The sequence below is a fragment of the Oncorhynchus kisutch genome, unplaced genomic scaffold (assembly GCF_002021735.2).
Source record: "Oncorhynchus kisutch isolate 150728-3 unplaced genomic scaffold, Okis_V2 Okis04b-Okis11a_hom, whole genome shotgun sequence".
Lineage (NCBI taxonomy): Eukaryota > Metazoa > Chordata > Actinopteri > Salmoniformes > Salmonidae > Oncorhynchus > Oncorhynchus kisutch.
The window spans coordinates 1,812,836-1,832,285 of record NW_022261981.1 but is presented as its reverse complement, the minus strand read 5'-3'; the positions used below and the strand labels follow the sequence as shown (position 1 = coordinate 1,832,285).

At 45.8% G+C, this 19,450-nt stretch overlaps 1 protein-coding gene across 1 annotated transcript in view; it reads right to left on the bottom strand.

Moving 5' to 3' along the window:
- The window catches only part of eys (eyes shut homolog), a 171,646-nt gene that overhangs the window by 7,059 nt on the left and 145,137 nt on the right, over positions 1-19,450 (bottom strand). The window contains exon 23 of the mRNA XM_031813047.1: positions 16,480-16,601. Coding sequence (XP_031668907.1) covers positions 16,480-16,601 — 122 coding nt within the window. The remainder of the gene's footprint in view (positions 1-16,479; positions 16,602-19,450) is intronic.

Below are 19,450 nucleotides of genomic sequence, written 5' to 3'. Positions count from 1 at the left end.
CAGCATGATCATTACACAGGTGCACCTTGTGCTGGGGACAATTAAAGGTCACTCTAAATAGGCAGTTTTTTAACACAACACAACGCCACAGATGTCTCAAGTTTTGAGGGAGGGCGCAATTGGCATACTGACGGCAGGAATGTCCACCAGAGCTGTTGCCAGTTAATTGAATGTTAATTTCTCTATCTTAAGCTGCCTCCAACGTCATTTTACATAATTTGGCAGTACATCCAACCAGCCTCATAACCGCAGACCCCGAGTAACCACGCCAGCCCAGGACCTCCACATCATCTGAGACCAGCCACCCGGACAGCTGACGAAACTGTGGCTTTGCACAACCAAAGAATTTCTGCACAAACGGTCAGAAACCGTCTCAAGGAATCTCATCTATGTGCTCGTTGTCCTTACCAGGGTCTTGACCTGACAGAACTTCGGCATCATGACTGACCTCAGTGTGCAAATGCTCACCTTCGATGGCCACTGGCACGCTGGAAAAGTGTGCTCTTCACCGGTTTCAACTGTACCGGGCAGATGGCAGATTGATGTCAATGTTGTGAACAAAGTGCCCCATGGTGGCGGAGGGGTTATGGTATGGGCAGGCATAAGCTACGGACAACTAACACAATTGCATTTTATCGATTTCAATTTTGAAGGCACAGAGATACTGTGACGAGATCCTGAGGTCCATTGTTGTGCCATTCATCCACCACCATCACCTCATGTTTCAGCGTGATAATGCACGGCCCCATGTCCCAGTTCTTCCATGGCCTGCAGACTCACTAGACATCCTGTCCTGAGTCTTCATTAGGTTCATAGAGGAAAAGGAGGACTCACAGGTGGAAGTCAGTCCAAACATTGTTATCACATTTATTGTGCTGTATTCCTCTGGGCATGCCAGCCACAACGCACACAAGGACTCAGCACTCCTGAGCACATCCCTGATTTGGCTCAATGTTTGGAATTAAAATCAGCTCAGTTTGAATTGCGGCCTCATCCAGGAGGGTATCATTTTCTTAGCAAGGGAGGAGAATTCCCCACCTGGGCGGACTGTGAAAGGATCACGTAGACACGCAATTACAGTGAGGGATTTTGTACGTTTGCACACTGACAATGAAATGATCAGTCTATAATTGTAATGGTAGGTTTATTTGAACAGTGAGAGACAGAATAACAACAAAAAAATCCAGAAAAACACATGTCAAAAATGTTATAAATTGGATTTGCATTTGAATGAGGTAAATAAGTATTTGACCCCCTCTCAATCAGAAAGATTTATGGCTCCCAGGTGTCTTTTATACAGGTAACGAGCTGAGATTAGGAGCACACTCTTAAAGGGAGTGCTCCTAATCTCAGTTTGTTACCTGTATAAAAGACACCTGTCCACAGAAGCAATCAATCAATCAGATTCCAAACTCTCCACCATGGCCAAGACCAAAGAGCTCTCCAAGGATGTCAGTGACAAGATTGTAGACCTACACAAGGCTGGACTGGGCTACAAGACCATCGCCAAGCAGCTTGATGAGAAGGTGACAACAGTTGGTGCGATTATTCGCAAATGGAAGAAACACAAAAGAACTGTCAATCTCCCTCGGCCTGGGGCTCCATGCAAGACCTCACCCCGTGGAGTTGCAATGATCATGAGAACGGTGAGGAATCAGCCCAGAATTACACGGGAGGATCTTGTCAATGATCTCAAGGCAGCTGGGACCATAGTCACCAAGAAAACAATTGGTAATGCACTACGCAGTGAAGGACTGAAATCTTGCAGCGCCCGCAAGGTCCCCCTGCTCAAAGAAGCACATATACATGGAGCTCTTTGGCATCATCTCAACTCGTCGTGTTTGGAGGAGGAGGAATGCTGCCTATGACCCCAAGAACACCATCCCCACCGTCAAATATGGAGGTGGAAACATTATGCTTTTATGTTTTTCTGATAAGGAGACAGGACAATTTCACCGCATCAAAGGGACGATGGACGGGGCCATGTACTGTCAAATCTTGGGTGAGAACCTCCTTCCCTCAGCCAGGGCATTGAAAATGGGTCATGGATGGGTATTCCAGCATGACAATGACCCAAAACACATGGCCAAGGTAACAAAGGAGTGGCTCAAGAAGAAGCACATTAAGGTCCTGGAGTGGCCTAGCCAGTCTCCAGACCTTAATCCCATAGAAAATCTGTGGATGGAGCTGAAGGTTCGAGTTGCCGAAGGTCAGCCTCGAAACCTTAATGACTTGGAGAAGATCTGCAAATAGGAGTGAGACAAAATCCCTCCTGAGATGTGTGCAAACCTGGTGGCTAACTATGAGAAACATCTGACCTCTGTGATTGCCAACAAGGGTTTTGGCACCAAGTACTGAGTCATATTTTGCAGAGGGGTCAAATACTTATTTCCCTCATTAAAATGGAAATCAATTTATAACATTTTTGACATGCGTTTTTCTGGATTTTTTTGTTGTTATTCTGTCTCTCACTGTTCAAATAAACCTACCATTAAAATTATAGACTGGTCATTTCTTTGTCAGTGGGCAAACATACAAAATCAGCAGGGGATCAAATACTTTTTTCCCTCACTGTATATGTAGTCTACAAATCTGGTGGAGAAGTTGTCCCTCAGCTGCTTGTTGAAATCTTCCATCACCTCTGTGACAATGCTGCGGCCTGGTACCTCGTTTCTTCAGTGTACTGAAGTGCAGTAACCTTCCAGGTGACAAGTATAAATCTAACAACTCAAGCTCAAGCTAGCTAAAGGCAACAAGTTTTCCCTCTTCCTTGTAACTGCAGATTTAACCCGTTTTAAGTGACAGAATGTCATCCAAAAATGCTACATTAGAGAGTAATTCCTCAATTTCCAGAATACGAAGGTGGTCAGCTGCTGCCCTCATTTAGCTTTTTCTGACAAAATCCACAACCTGGTCATGCAGCTCACGGAATGGCTCTAGAGCTTTTCCTTTACTCAGCCAGCACACGTTATTGTGAAGCAGGAGATCATCGTGGATGGCCTCCTCTGATTCTGTCACCAGCTTGCTTTTCCTTTACTCAGCCAGCACACGTTATTGTGAAGCAGGAGATCATCGTGGATGGCCTCTGATTCTGTCACCAGCTTGCTTATCCTTTACTCAGCCAGCACACGTTGTTGTGAAGCAGGAGATCATCGTGGATGGCCTCTGATTCTGTCACCAGCTTGCTTATCCTTTACTCAGCCAGCACACGTTGTTGTGAAGCAGGAGATCATCGTGGATGGCCTCTGATTCTGTCACCAGCTTGCTTATCCTTTACTCAGCCAGGGCACGTTATTGTGAAGCAGGAGATCATTGTGGATGGCCTCCTCTGATTCTGTCACCAGCTTGCTTATCCTTTACTCAGCCAGGGCACGTTATTGTGAAGCAGGAGATCATTGTGGATGGCCTCCTCTGATTCTGTCACCAGCTTGCTTATCCTTTACTCAGCCAGCGCACGTTATTGTGAAGCAGGAGATCATCGTGGATGGCCTCCTCTGATTCTGTCACAAGCTTGCTTTTCCTTTACTCAGCCAGCGCACGTTGTTGTGAATCAGGAGATCATCGTGGATGGCCTCTGATTCTGTCACCAGCTTGCTTATCCTTTACTCAGCCAGCGCATGTTGTTGTGAAGCAGGAGATCATTGTGGATGGCCTCTGATTCTGTCACCAGCTTGCTTATCCTTTACTCAGCCAGCGCATGTTGTTGTGAAGCAGGAGATCATCGTGGATGGCCTCCTCTGATTCTGTCACAAGCTTGTGGAAAAGATGGTGTTGTGTTGCTTGATGTCTCCCTGACAAAGTTGATTATGTGCATTACTTTATCCATCACATCTTTAAGCTCAGCGTTTAGTCTGACACACAGCGCACTGTGATGGATGAGACAATACAAGCCATTCATTTGTGGGGCGATTTCTTTCAACCTGCTGACCAGGCCCCGTGTCTGCCCACCATAGCAGGAGCCCTGTCGGTGGCCACAAAGTTGACTTTTTCAAATGACAAGCTATGCTGCGTAAACAATTTTTCCAGCTTTGTGAATAGGATGTCCCCGGTGGTGTGTCCTTCAAGGGGAATCAGTGCCAGTAGCTCTTCTTTAAAGTCACTTCCATGAAACTAACGGACATACACACAACTGTGCTACATCGGTGTTGTCAGTTCTCTCATCAATAGCCAGGAAATAATGCCCAGCCTGACTGAGCAGCTCCAGAACAATCCTATGGACATCATCTGCCAGGGCACGGACAAGGCGTCTGGCTAATGACGCAGACCGGGACACCTGTTTGACAGATGCAATTATTCTATCCATAGACTTTTCAGTAGCCAAATCCTCAAACTGTCACCATGCACTTTTTAAATACCGCCACATCTGTGAAGGGCAAGTTGTGTTTGGTTAGAACCCAAGACACTTTTAGGGAAGAACGTGTGACCTTCTGTTGTTGGATCAGGCCACGAAGGAGGATTTTGCTGCCGTGTTTGTAGCTTGTAGTTAATGCTTAAATTTGTCTGTGTTAAAAAGTACCTTAGATTCATAATGCCGTCTGAGATTCAGTTCTTCGCAAACAGCAACATTTTTATTGCAAATAAGACAGATACTTTTTTAGAGTGACATGTTCTCTTGCTATCAAGCTAATTGTTCTGAACGAATGTTGACATTAATAAAGTAGTATAGACTACAGTAGGCTACGTAGACCTGTTTTTACCCACCAATCAACGCACAGAGAAATAAACAAAACATTATAATTGAATAGAGATATCGGTGATTTTACCAACTTAATCAGTTCTAAATTATTGTATTGTCACAATGTATTATGTCGTAATCAAATGTGTTAAAAATGTTGTTCAATTTGTAGTGTAGACCTGAATGGTCCCGAAGCCAAACCTAGTTGACGAACTCTGCTCTATGTAGTACTGTGCGACTCCCATAGCCTGTTCTGGACTTAGGGACTGTGAAGAGACCTCTGGTGGCATGTCTTGTGGGGTATGCACTTTGAGCCAGGGGAGATTGACATGCACATTATTAATGTTAGCTCTCCGTGTACATTTAAGGCCCAGCTGTGCTGCCCTGTTCTGGGTCAATTGTAATTTTTCGAGGTCCCTCTTTGTGGCACCTGACCACACGACTGGAGGGCCTGCCTTGTTAAGGCAGAGCAGCACTTTATTATGGACAGACTTCTCCACATCCTAGCTACTGTTGCATCAATATGTTTTGACCATGACAGTTTACAATTCAGGGTTACTCCAAGCAGTTTAGTCTCCTTAACTTCCACATTATTCTTCCTCCTTAATTTCCACATTATTCATGACAAGATTTAGTTGAGGTTTAGTCAATGATTTGTCCCAAATACAATGCTTTTCTGTTTTTCGAATATTAAGGACTTCCTTATTTCTTGCCACCCATTCTGAAACTAAATGCAGCTATTTGTTAAGTGTTAAGCTATTTGCTTCCCTCCAGGCCTGAGGCCAAACACTTTCCTGTAGGCTTTTGACTGAAGAGCTGGCAAATAGTAGTTGCAATATTGTCGACTATCATCCTCAGTAATTGTCCATCCTAGTTGTCAGACGCTGGTGGCTTGTCATTGTTGATAGACAACAATCATTTGTTCATCTCTTCCACACTCACTTTAAAGAAGGAATTCAAAATTACAATGCTTGTCATATAATCACTTGCTAAGTTATGCATGGATGTGTAGGTTCAGAATTTGTTGTTGGCATGTCCTTGGGGCGGCAGGGTAGCCTAGTGGGTAGCCTAGTGTTGGACTAGTAACCGGAAGGTTGCAAGTTCAAATCCCCGAGCTGACAAGGTACAAATCTGTCATTCTGCCCCTGAAAAGGCAGTTAACCCACTGTTCCTAGGCTGTCATTGAAAATAAGAATTTGTTCTTAACGGACTTGCCTAGTTAAATAAAGGTAAAACCCCCAAAAATCTAATGCCTAAATTGGCTAATCTTGCCAATGACAAAATAATTCAAGTAGTTGGCAATATCAGTGGGTTTTGTGACAGTTCGCAAATTTGCCCAAATTGTCATTTCAGGTGCTCCAAAGCTTTTTACTACTATCAATTATCTTTATATAATTTTTCTTTGTTTCAAAACTGTTTAGCAGAGCAAACCGGCAAAGAGACAGCCCACGATCACAAATAGCAGTTTGAAAACAAACCTCAGTCAAGTCTATCAGAAATTTCACTGCATTCCTTGAGTTGACTTCTTCTATTTTTCTCCACGTACTCCACGTACCCCACATACTCCACATACTCTACGTACTCCACGTACCCCACATACTCTACGTACTCCACATACTCACCATACTCTACGTACTCCACATACTCTACGTACTCCACATACTCCATGTACCCTACGTACTCTACGTACACCACCAGTGACTGGACTGCTTGAGTACTTATCTTCTTATATTCTTTGTATTAAGTCTGTGGACTACTTGAGTTGTTTTCTCTTTGTTAAAGTCTGTGGACTACTTGAGTTGTTTTCTCTTTGTTAAAGTCTGTGGACTACTTGAGTTGTTTTCTCTTTGTTAAAGTCTGTGGACTACTTGAGTTGTTTTCTCTTCGTTAAAGTCTGTGGACTACTTGTCCTCCAGTTGGTCATTAAAATCTTCATTATGATAATTAATCAGGGTGTAGGAGATGAATGGGTTGTTGTCTATTAGTTTCCTGGCCAGGAACAGGCAGGTTTAATTTAACACAATCCTCTTTGCATACAAAACGAAGGGGGTCAAACTGTCAAGGGGTATACAGAATTCTTCAATGCCAGCCAACGTCCTGTGTATGTCTAAGGTCCGGTGTGTGTTCATGTGTGTGTGTATGTGTGTGTGTGTGTGTGTGTGTATGCACGCTTGTGTGTTTGAGTGAGTGTGTGTGTGTGTGTGTCCATTTGTGTGTGTTGTGCTTGCTGCTATTTGAACACCTGCTAATCTGCATTTCATAAACTGGAGGGGAGCTGTTCAACTTTGTCTGATATAATTTGTACACTGCAGGCTTATATTCATAAGAGGATGTAGGACACTGCAGGGCCCTATTCATAAGAGGAGGAAGGACACTGCAGGGCCCTATTCATAAGGAGGTAGGACACTGCAGGGTCCTATTCATAAGAGGTGGTTGAACACTGCAGGGCTCTATTCATAAGAGGGGGTTGGACACTGCAGGGCTCTATTCATAAGAGGAGGTAGGACACTGCAGGCCCCAATTCATAAAAGGAGGTAGGACACTGCAGGGCCCTATTCATAAGAGGAGGTAGGACACTGCAGGGCTCTATTCATAAGAGGAGGTAGGACACTGCAGAGCTGTATTCATAAGAGGAGGTAGGACACTGCAGGGCTCTATTCATAAGAGGAGGTAGGACACTGCAGGGCTCTATTCATAAGAGGAGGTAGGACACTGCAGGGCTCTATTCATAAGAGGAGGTAGGACACTGCAGGGCCCTATTGATAAGAGGAGGTAGGACACTGCAGGGCCCTATTCAGAAGACACTGCAGGGCTCTATTCATAAGAGGGGGTAGGACACTGCAGGGTCCTATTCATTGGAGGGGGTGGGACACTGCAGGGTCCTATTCATTGGAGGGGGTGGGACACTGCAGGGCCCTATTCATTGGAGGGGGTAGGACACTTCAGGGCTCTATTCATAAGAGGGGGTAGGACACTTCAGGGCTCTATTCATGAGAGGAGGGTAGGACACTGCAGGGCCCTATTCATAAGAGGAGGTAGGACACTGCAGGGCTCTATTCATGAGAGGAGGTAGGACACTGCAGGGTCCTATTCATTGGAGGGGGTAGGACACTGCAGGGCCCTATTCATGAGAGGAGGTAGGACACTGCAGGGCTCTATTCATGAGAGGAGGTAGGACACTGCAGGGTCCTATTCATTGGAGGGGGTAGGACACTGCAGGGCTCTATTCATGAGAGGAGGGTAGGACACTGCAGGGCCCTATTCATAAGAGGAGGTAGGACACTGCAGGGCTCTATTCATGAGAGGAGGTAGGACACTGCAGGGTCCTATTCATTGGAGGGGGTAGGACACTGCAGGGCCCTATTCATGAGAGGAGGTAGGACACTGCAGGGTCCTATTCATTGGAGGGGGTAGGACACTGCAGGGTCCTATTCATTGGAGGGGGTAGGACACTGCAGGGCCCTATTCATAAGAGGAGGTAGGACACTGCCGGGTTCTATTCATTGGAGGGGGTAGGACACTGCAGGGTCCTATTCATTGGAGGGGGTAGGACACTGCAGGGCCCTATTCATAAGAGGAGGTAGGACACTGCAGGGCCCTATTAATTAGAGGGGGTAGGACACTGCAGGGCCCTATTCATGAGAGGGGGTGGGACACTGCAGGGCCCTATTCATTAGAGGGGGTAGGACACTGCAGGGCCCTATTCATGAGAGGGGGTAGGACACTGCAGGGCCCTATTCATAAGAGGGGGTTGGACACTGTAGGGCCCTATTCATAAGAGGAGGTAGGACACTGCAGGGCCCTATTGATAAGAGGAGGTAGGACACTGCAGGGCCCTATTAATTAGAAGGGGTAGGACAGTGCAGAGACCGATTCATTGGAGGGGGTGGGACACTGCAGGGCCCTATTCATTAGAGGGGGTAGGACACTGCAGGGCCCTATTGATAAGAGGAGGGTAGGACACTGCAGGGCCCTATTAATTAGAAGGGGTAGGACAGTGCAGAGCCCGATTCATTGGAGGGGGTGGGACACTGCAGGGCCCTATTCATTAGAGGGGGGGGGGGGGGTACGACACTGCAGGGCCCTATTCATTAGAGGAGGGTAGGACACTGCAGGGCCCTATTCATTAGAGGAGGGTAGGACAATGCAGGGCCCTATTCATTAGAGGAGGGTAGGACACTGCAGGGCCCTATTCATTAGAGGAGGGTAGGACACTGCAGGGCCCTATTCATTAGAGGAGGGTAGGACACTGCAGGGCCCTATTCATTAGAGGAGGGTAGGACACTGCAGGGCCCTATTCATTAGAGGAGGGTAGGACACTGCAGGGCCCTATTCATTAGAGGAGGGTAGGACACTGCAGGGCCCTATTCATTAGAGGAGGGTAGGACACTGCAGGGCCCTATTCATTAGAGGAGGGTAGGACACTGCAGGGCCCTATACATTAGAGGAGGGTAGGACACTGCAGGGCCCTATGCATTAGAGGAGGGTAGGACACTGCAGGGCCCTATTCATTAGAGGAGGGTAGGACACTGCAGGGCCCTATTGATAAGAGGAGGGTAGGACACTGCAGGGCCCTATTCATTAGAGGAGGGTAGGACACTGCAGGGCCCTATTCATTAGAGGAGGGTAGGACACTGCAGGGCCCTTTTCATTAGAGGAGGGTAGGACACTGCAGGGCCCTATTCATTAGAGGAGGGTAGGACACTGCAGGGCCCTATTCATTAGAGGAGGGTAGGACACTGCAGGGCCCTATTGATAAGAGGAGGGTAGGACACTGCAGGGCCCTATTCATTAGAGGAGGGTAGGACACTGCAGGGCCCTATTCATTAGAGGAGGGTAGGACACTGCAGGGTCCTATTCATTGGAGGGGGTAGGACACTGCAGGGCCCTATTCATAAGAGGAGGTAGGACACTGCAGGGCCCTATTAATTAGAGGGGGTAGGACACTGCAGGGCCCTATTCATGAGAGGGGGTGGGACACTGCAGGGCCCTATTCATTAGAGGGGGTAGGACACTGCAGGGCCCTATTCATGAGAGGGGGTAGGACACTGCAGGGCCCTATTCATAAGAGGGGGTTGGACACTGTAGGGCCCTATTCATAAGAGGAGGTAGGACACTGCAGGGCCCTATTGATAAGAGGAGGTAGGACACTGCAGGGCCCTATTAATTAGAAGGGGTAGGACAGTGCAGAGACCGATTCATTGGAGGGGGTGGGACACTGCAGGGCCCTATTCATTAGAGGGGGTAGGACACTGCAGGGCCCTATTGATAAGAGGAGGGTAGGACACTGCAGGGCCCTATTAATTAGAAGGGGTAGGACAGTGCAGAGCCCGATTCATTGGAGGGGGTGGGACACTGCAGGGCCCTATTCATTAGAGGGGGGGGGGGGGGTAGGACACTGCAGGGCCCTATTCATTAGAGGAGGGTAGGACACTGCAGGGCCCTATTCATTAGAGGAGGGTAGGACAATGCAGGGCCCTATTCATTAGAGGAGGGTAGGACACTGCAGGGCCCTATTCATTAGAGGAGGGTAGGACACTGCAGGGCCCTATTCATTAGAGGAGGGTAGGACACTGCAGGGCCCTATTCATTAGAGGAGGGTAGGACACTGCAGGGCCCTATTCATTAGAGGAGGGTAGGACACTGCAGGGCCCTATTCATTAGAGGAGGGTAGGACACTGCAGGGCCCTATTCATTAGAGGAGGGTAGGACACTGCAGGGCCCTATTCATTAGAGGAGGGTAGGACACTGCAGGGCCCTATACATTAGAGGAGGGTAGGACACTGCAGGGCCCTATGCATTAGAGGAGGGTAGGACACTGCAGGGCCCTATTCATTAGAGGAGGGTAGGACACTGCAGGGCCCTATTGATAAGAGGAGGGTAGGACACTGCAGGGCCCTATTCATTAGAGGAGGGTAGGACACTGCAGGGCCCTATTCATTAGAGGAGGGTAGGACACTGCAGGGCCCTTTTCATTAGAGGAGGGTAGGACACTGCAGGGCCCTATTCATTAGAGGAGGGTAGGACACTGCAGGGCCCTATTCATTAGAGGAGGGTAGGACACTGCAGGGCCCTATTGATAAGAGGAGGGTAGGACACTGCAGGGCCCTATTCATTAGAGGAGGGTAGGACACTGCAGGGCCCTATTCATTAGAGGAGGGTAGGACACTTCAGGGCCCTATTCATTAGAGGAGGGTAGGACACTGCAGGGCCCTATTCATTAGAGGAGGGTAGGACACTGCAGGGCCCTATTGATAAGAGGAGGGTAGGAGGAGAAAGAGAAAATCTAACAGTCATCTCATGATAAATGAGATGCCTCCAGGAGACACCAATTCCTCACCTCGGGCTATGGAGAATATAGAGTACAAAATAGCACCATACTCCCTTCATAAAGCACTTCTTATATATGGCTCTACCATAGGGCTCTGGTCAAAAGTAGTTCCCTATATTGGGAATAGGGTATAATTTGGGACAAAGCCATAATCACATTTTTCCTTTGAAATCACCTTCATGGAGATGCAATTATCCCTAATAAGATACTGATGTTCTGTGGGACACTTTGCTGCAGAGAGGGACCTCGAACAACTGCAATGGTAAACAAGGCCTGAGGCAGAAATAGCACCCTATACCTTACATAGTGCACTACGCCCTGGTCAAAAATAGTGCACTATGTAGGGAATAGGGTGCCATTTAGGATGTTATCAAGGTGTGAAGTGGGTTCCAGTACCTGGCTGTCTATCTGAATAATGAGAGGAAGAATGAGGAAGAGACAGGAAACACGACCGCTGACCCAGGAACACAATAACACTGTGACCAAGACTAGGAATATCTTATCTTTCACTAACTTCAAGTCAGTGGAACTGTCACCTTGTCCCTCACATTGACATGTTGTGATACTGTCCTGTCTTCTAGATGTATACTATTGCAAAACCAAGCTGTATTGTCAGTGTTTCAGCTGTTTTACCAGCAAGGTTATGAACCAAAACCTTGAAAAACATACAAAAACATAAAACTGCATCAAAAATGGAAATAGCTGAGGAGCTTTGATAGGTGGATCAAGGATACAGTGACATGAAGTTCAGAGCAAAAACAATACAAATGATTCCTTCATCAGTAACGGATCCTAAAGGATTCCTCCATCAGTAACGGATCCTAAAGGATTCCTTCATCAGTAATGGATCCTAAAGGATTCCTTCACCAGTAATGGATCCTAAAGGATTCCTTCACCAGTAATGGATCCTAAAGGATTCCTCCATCAGTAATGGATCCTAAAGGATTCCTTCACCAGTAATGGATCCTAAAGGATTCCTTCACCAGTAATGGATCCTAAAGGATTCCTTCACCAGTAATGGATCCTAAAGGATTCCTTCACCAGTAATGGATCCTAAAGGATTCCTTCATCAGTAACGGATCCTAAAGGATTCCTTCACCAGTAATGGATCCTAAAGGATTCCTTCATCAGTAACGGATCCTAAAGGATTCCTTCAACAGTAATGGATCCTAAAGGATTCCTTCACCAGTAATGGATCCTAAAGGATTCCTTCACCAGTAATGGATCCTAAAGGATTCCTTCATCAGTAACGGATCCTAAAGGATTCCTTCACCAGTAATGGATCCTAAAGGATTCCTTCACCAGTAATGGATCCTAAAGGATTCCTTCACCAGTAATGGATCCTAAAGGATTCCTTCACCAGTAATGGATCCTAAAGGATTCCTTCACCAGTAACGGATCCTAAAGGATTCCTTCAACAGTAATGGCCTCTGCCTCTGAATCCATCCAAACACCAATAAATCCAACAGCATCAATTCTTTCAAAATTAATTAACACAAAATGTACAGTAATCAGTTCTGTGTGTGTGCGCGCGCATGTGTGTATACATGCTTACGCGTGAAAATGTATGTGTGCGTCAGCCATGCTAATGTGATAAAAGATTAGATCATTACTGCAACAGCAACAAACAATGTTACCAAACAACATCTACAGAAGGGGCCCCACGGGGGCCTCGCTGCTTCTTCCACAGGTGTATCATTAACAATGTTCATTTCCATAAACGCTAACACAGTGACAAAACAGAAGAAGATGATTTGCATCACATCAAACAGGTAATAACTAACACAGCGGTCGCTTCCCAAATTTACATTTACATTTGAGTCATTTAGTAGACACTCCTATCCAGAGCAAATGAATGCTTCTGACCAGGGCCCATAGGGCACTACATAGGGAATAGGGTGCCCCATGGGCCCTGGTTAAATGTAGGGCATTATATAGGGAATAGGGTGCCCTATGGGCCCTGGTCAACAGTAGTACACTATATATAGGGACAATGATGTCATTTGGAACACACAGTTAATCAGTCAGCAATCCTCTTCAGACAGGATGACAATAACCTCTTCAACCATGCAGTCAAGTGCCTGGTCTACTGTTTGATCATCATGGAGTGTAATTAAACAGTCAAGTGCCTGGTCTACTGTTTGATCATCATGGAGTGTTGTTAAACAGTCAAGTGTCTGGTCTACTGTTTGATCATCATGGAGTGTTGTTAAACAGTCAAGTGTCTGGTCTACTGTTTGATCATCATGGAGTGTTGTTAAACAGTCAAGTGTCTGGTCTACTGTTTGATCATCATGGAGTGTAATTAAACAGTCAAGTGTCTGGTCTACTGTTTGATCATCATGGAGTGTAATTAAACAGTCAAGTGTCTGGTCTACTGTTTGATCATCATGGAGTGTAATTAAACAGTCAAGTGTCTGGTCTACTGTTTGATCATTATGGTGTTGTTAAACAGTCAAGTGTCTGGTCTACTGTTTGATCATCATGGAGTGTAATTAAACAGTCAAGTGTCTGGTCTACTGTTTGATCATCGTGGAGTGTTGTTAAACAGTCAAGTGTCTGGTCTACTGTTTGATCATCATGGAGTGTAATTAAACAGTCAAGTGCCTGGTCTACTGTTTGATCATTATGGAGTGTAATTAAACAGTCAAGTGCCTGGTCTACTGTTTGATCATTATGGAGTGTAATTAAACAGTCAAGTGCCTGGTCTACTGTTTGATCATCATGGAGTGTAATTAAACAGTCAAGTGCCTGGTCTACTGTTTGATCATCATGGTGTGTTATTTAACAGTCAAGTGCTCGGTCTACTGTTTGATCATCATGGTGTGTTATTTAACAGTCAAGTGCTCGGTCTACTGTTTGATCATCATGGAGTGTTGTTAAACATGCTGCACAGTTCATGTATCTTTGATGGCTTACCTTTTACATCTAATCAAGACATGATGTCTTTTAATATTCTCATAGAAGCTAGGCAACATGGAGTATGTGCTGTACGGGACATATCCACTTGTAATGGATACATTCCAAGAATTAACAACAGGATTCAAAGAGATACATGCTACAGGGATAACAGTACAGTACAAATGGCAGACATCCTTGGCAGTGGAAATTGAAATGCTTAGAACATCAGACAAATCATCTCACTCTGACCATAGTGCTTACACTAAACATAAATACTTCAGATTCTTATGAGAGGATTTATAAAACATTCGCCAACTCCACTACTAAGTGGAAATCTTTCATTTAAAGCCGTTCTGCTCCACTACTGGTGAAATAAATGGATTCCTCCCTGGCCCCGTCTCCATTTTAACCAGCTAGAACAGAGTTTTGCATTATTCAACAGAAATAAATGGTATCCTATTTTCTACCCTACAGTTCTGAGTCTGGAGTGTATGAATCCTAACACCTTGTTTATTAATTTAGAGGAGGAGGGAGGGTTGTAAGTGTGTGTGTGTGTGCGTGCGTGCATGTGTGAGGGTGTGTGTGCGTGTGCGTGTGCGCGTGCGCGTATGTGTGTGGTTATCCCTCATGTAGCTTGAGAAGCATGAGGGGAGAGAAGGAAGGTGGGAGCAAAGACCGAGGGGAGCGAATGAGGAGGGGAGCCAGGAGAGAGAGAACAGAGAGAAAGGAGAACAAATAGGAGGAGAAAGGCTAGGAGAGAGAGAGAGAACAGAGAGAGAGAACAGAGAGAAAGGAGAACAAACAGGAGAAAGGCTAGGAGAGAGAGAGAGAACAGAGAGAGAGAACAGAGAGAGAGAACAGAGAGAAAGGAGAACAAACAGGAGGAGAAAGGCTAGAGGAGAGAGAGAGAGAACAGAGAGAGAGAGAACAGAGAGAGAGAGAACAGAGAGAGAGAACAGAGAGAAAGGAGAACAAACACGAGAAAGGCTAGGAGAGAGAGAGAGAACAGAGAGAGAGAGCATGGAGAAAGGAGAACAAACAGGAGAAAGGCTAGGAGAGAGAGAGAGAACATAGAGAGAGAGCAGAGAGAAAGGAGAACAAACAGGAGAAAGGCTAGGAGAGAGAGAGAACAGAGAGAGAGAGCAGAGAGAAAGGAGAACAAACAGGAGAAAGGCTAGGAGAGAGAGAGAGAACAGAGAGAGAGAGAGCAGAGAGAAAGGAGAACAAACAGGAGAAAGGCTAGGAGAGAGAGAGAGCAGAGAGAACAGAGAGAACAGAGAGAAAAGAGAGCAGAGAGAACAGAGAACAGAGAGAACAGAGAGCAGAGAGAACAGAGAGAGAGAGAACAGAGAGCAGAGAGAACAGAGAGCAGAGAGAACAGAGAGAGAGAGAACAGAGAGAGAGAACAGAGAGAAAGGAGAACAAACAGGAGGAGAAAGGCTAGAAGAGAGAGAGAATACAAAGTGAAAGAAAGAGTGTGAAGATAAATATCAGATGAACAAGGGAGAGAGGGAAAGGGCAAACGACAGGGCGTACAGTAGAGATGGTGAAGAGAAATGGCCGAGAAGAGAGGAAAAGAGAAACAGAAACGTGTGGATGTGGCATAATGTTAGACTATGTCAATTAAGATGTGTTGGCTGACACACAGAGAAACAGGATGTAGCATAATGTTAGACTATGTCAATTAAGATGTGTTGGCTGACACACAGAGAAACAGGATGTAGCATAATGTTAGACTATGTAAATGTTGATGTGATGACTGACACACAGAGAAACAGGATGTAGCATAATGTTAGACTATGTAAATGTTGATGTGATGACTGACACACAGAGAAACAGGATGTAGCATAATGTTAGACTATGTAAATGATGATGTGATGGCAGACACACAGAGAAACAGGATGTAGCATAATGTTAGACTATGTAAATGAAGATGTGATGACTGACACACAGAGAAACAGGATGTAGCATAATGTTAGACTATGTAAATGAAGATGTGATGACTGACACACAGAGAAACAGGATGTAGCATAATGTTAGACTATGTAAATGAAGATGTGTTGGCTGACACACAGAGAAACAGGATGTAGCATAATGTTAGACTATGTAAATGTTGATGTGATGACTGACACACACCGTAATAGATGTGGATTGTTCCCAAGTGTTACAAAACCAAAGACATACCATAATATGAAATACGCATACATAGAAACTTGAAAACTCCCTCACTGGCCACACCTAAGAGTCCATTCCAGTTATACAGGGCATTCCCCAGGGCTCTATGCTGGACCCCCTACTCTCCATTATCTAGTCCCCTGCCCATTATTAAAACTGCTTCGTCACCTCATATCTGCATGTAATATGCGACTTAATCCACGTCAAGGACCACATTGGAAATAAGTGTTGTTTCATGCTTTAATGTGTCACCCTCTTGGATTGTAGATTTCTATTAGTGGTTGGCAACAATATTGATAATTCAATACCATATTGATATTGTTAGATATGGAGATGAACGATGCATGTCATGATATTGTTTTATCCTTTCTAGCCTTTTACTCAAAATCAAACTCACCAAGTGGAGGTCTCTGCAGGTTGAGTTGTTGCTGCACATGTTGCTGGCACAGTCGTCTATGTCCTGCTCACATCTCACACCAGCATAGCCAGGGTTGCACAGGCAGTAGAACCCATCTACCACTAAAAGGAGAGAAATATGTAAATTAGGTATAACTTACAATGTACTATGGATGGATTTGATAGTACATTTCTCTACCTATTCACCCGGTCTTTCTCTACCTCTCTCTACCTATTCACCCTCTTTCAATACCTCTCTCTACCTATTCACCCGGTCTTTCTCTACCTATTCACCCTGTCTTTCTCTACCTCTACCTATTCACCCTGTCTTTCTCTACCTCTCTCTACCTATTCACCCTCTTTCTCTACCTCTCTCTACCTATTCACCCTCTTCCTCTACCTCTCTCTACCTATTCACCCAGTCATTCTCTACCTCTCTCTACCTTTTCACCCTGTATTTCTCTACCTCTCTCTACCTATTCACCCTCTTTCAATACCTCTCTCTACCTATTCACCCTGTTTATTCTCTACCTCCCTCTACCTATTCACCCTCTTCCTCTACCTCTCTCTACCTATTCACCCTCTTTCTCTACCTCTCTCTACCTATTCACCCTGTTTATTCTCTACCTCTCTCTACCTATTCACCCTGTCTTTCTCTACCTCTCTCTACCTATTCACCCTGTCTTTCTCTACCTCTCTCTACCTATTCACCCGGTCTTTCTCTACCTCTCTACCTATTCACCCTGTCTTTCTCTACCTCTACCTATTCACCCTGTCTTTCTCTACCTCTCTCTACCTATTCACCCTGTCTTTCTCTACCTCTACCTATTCACCCTGTCTTTCTCTACCTCTACCTATTCACCCTGTCTTTCTCTACCTCTACCTATTCACCCTGTCTTTCTCTACCTCCCTCTACCTAGTCAACATCTCTTTCTCTACCTATTACTCTATATATATATATATATATATATATATATATATATATATATATATATATATATATATATATATATATATATATATATATATATATATATATATATATATATATATATATATATATATATATATATATACCTATCTAGTGAAGCCAACATAGTAAATGGACCTGAAAAGGGAAGTGTGAGAGAGAAAGAACTTTTACAAATGTGTCGATTTCAGTGCACCATGTCAGAAATTAAAATCTCCCAGGGCTAACAATCCAATTCCTATTTCTTATTTTCTCTTTATTAATCATTGATGATGTTAAAGAGAGATTCATTGCCATCTCCTTTTCTTACCAAGTCTGTCTCCCAAATGGCACCCATAGGGCTGTGGTCAGAAATAGGGCACTATGTAGAGAATAGAATGCCATTTGGGACAAAGACCACCACAACAGTAGTACACAGTCAGTGGCAGTGACAGGGGTAATTGCGACGGTTCTTCCAGGGGAGTGAATTTATTACTTCGTAGCCATGGGTCCTTCATTATCCCAAAGATTTACCATGTAATCTATGCTGTCACTCTGTCTTTGGTGTGTGTAGCTGCTATTACTCTCATTAAATGATTTAGGTCATGGGTGGCAGTGGCATTACTCATCCCAGCTGATGGGGCTAGGTGGCTGGGGCTGGGTGACTGCGGCTGGGTGACTGGGGCTGGGTAACTGGGGCTGGGTGACTGGGGCTGGGTGACTGGGTGGCTGGGTGACTGGGGCTGGGTGACTGGGGCTGGGTGACTGGGGCTGGGTGACTGGGGCTGGGTGACTGGGGCTGGGTGACTGGGGCTGGGTGGCTGGGGCTGGGTGACTGGGTGGCTGGGTGACTGGGGCGCTGGGTGACTGGGGCTGGGTGACTGGGGCTGGGTGACTGGGGCTGGGTGACTGGGGCTGGGTGACTGGGGCTGGGTAACTGGGGCTGGGTGACTGGGGCTGGGTGACTGGGGCTGGGTGACTGGGGCTGGGTGACTGGGGCTGGGTAACTGGGGCTGGGTATATAGGGTGGGTATATGGGGCTGGGTAACTGGGGTAGGTATACGGGGCTAGGTGGCTGGGGCTGGGTAGATGGGGCTGTGTGACTAGGGCTGGGTGACTGGGACTGGGTACGGGCTGGGTATATGGGGCTGGGTATATGGGGTGGGTATATGGGTCTGGGTAACTGGGGATAGGTATATGAGGCTGTGTGGCTGGGGCTAGGTATATGGGGTAGGTATACGGGGCTAGGTGGCTGGGGCTGGGTAGATGGGGCTGTGTGACTAGGACTGGGTGACTGGGGCTGGGTAACTGGGGCTGGGTATATGGGGATAGGTATATGAGGCTGGGTGGCTGGGTAACGGGCTGGGTAACTGGGGCTGGGGCTAGGTAACTGGGGCTGGGTAACTGGGGCTGGGTAAATGGGGCTGGGTAAATGGGGCTGGGCAATTAGCACATTTTATGGTAAGTGTGTATTTGCGTAATTAGCATTTTTTGTGAGTTTGATATTCAGATTATTTCTAAAAGTGTCACGCCTTGGTCATAGTATTTTGTGTTTTCGTTATATATTTGGTCAGGCCAGGGTGTGACATGGGTTTCTGTGTTGTGTTCCGTATTGGGGTTTTATAGGATTTGGGATTGCTAATGATTAGGGGTGTGTCTAGTTAGGCTTGGCTGCCTGAGGCAGTTCTCAATCAGAGTCAGGTGATTCTCGTGGTCTCTGATTGGGAACCATATTTAGGTAGCCGGGGTTTCACTGTGTATTTTGTGGGTGATTGTTCCTGTCTCTGTGTAGTTTCACCAGATAGGCTGTAATTAGGTTTCACGTTCCGTTTGTTGTTTTGTATTTAAGTATAGTTGTTTCATGTATCGTCATTTCTTCATTAAAGATCATGATTAACCACCACGCTGCATTTCGGTCCGACTCTCTTTCGACAAACGAAGAACGCCGTTACAAAAAGGCAAATATCGCAGGAATAGCTTGATGAGTTTTGAGAGCAGTGTGATCATTTTTAAACATTAAATA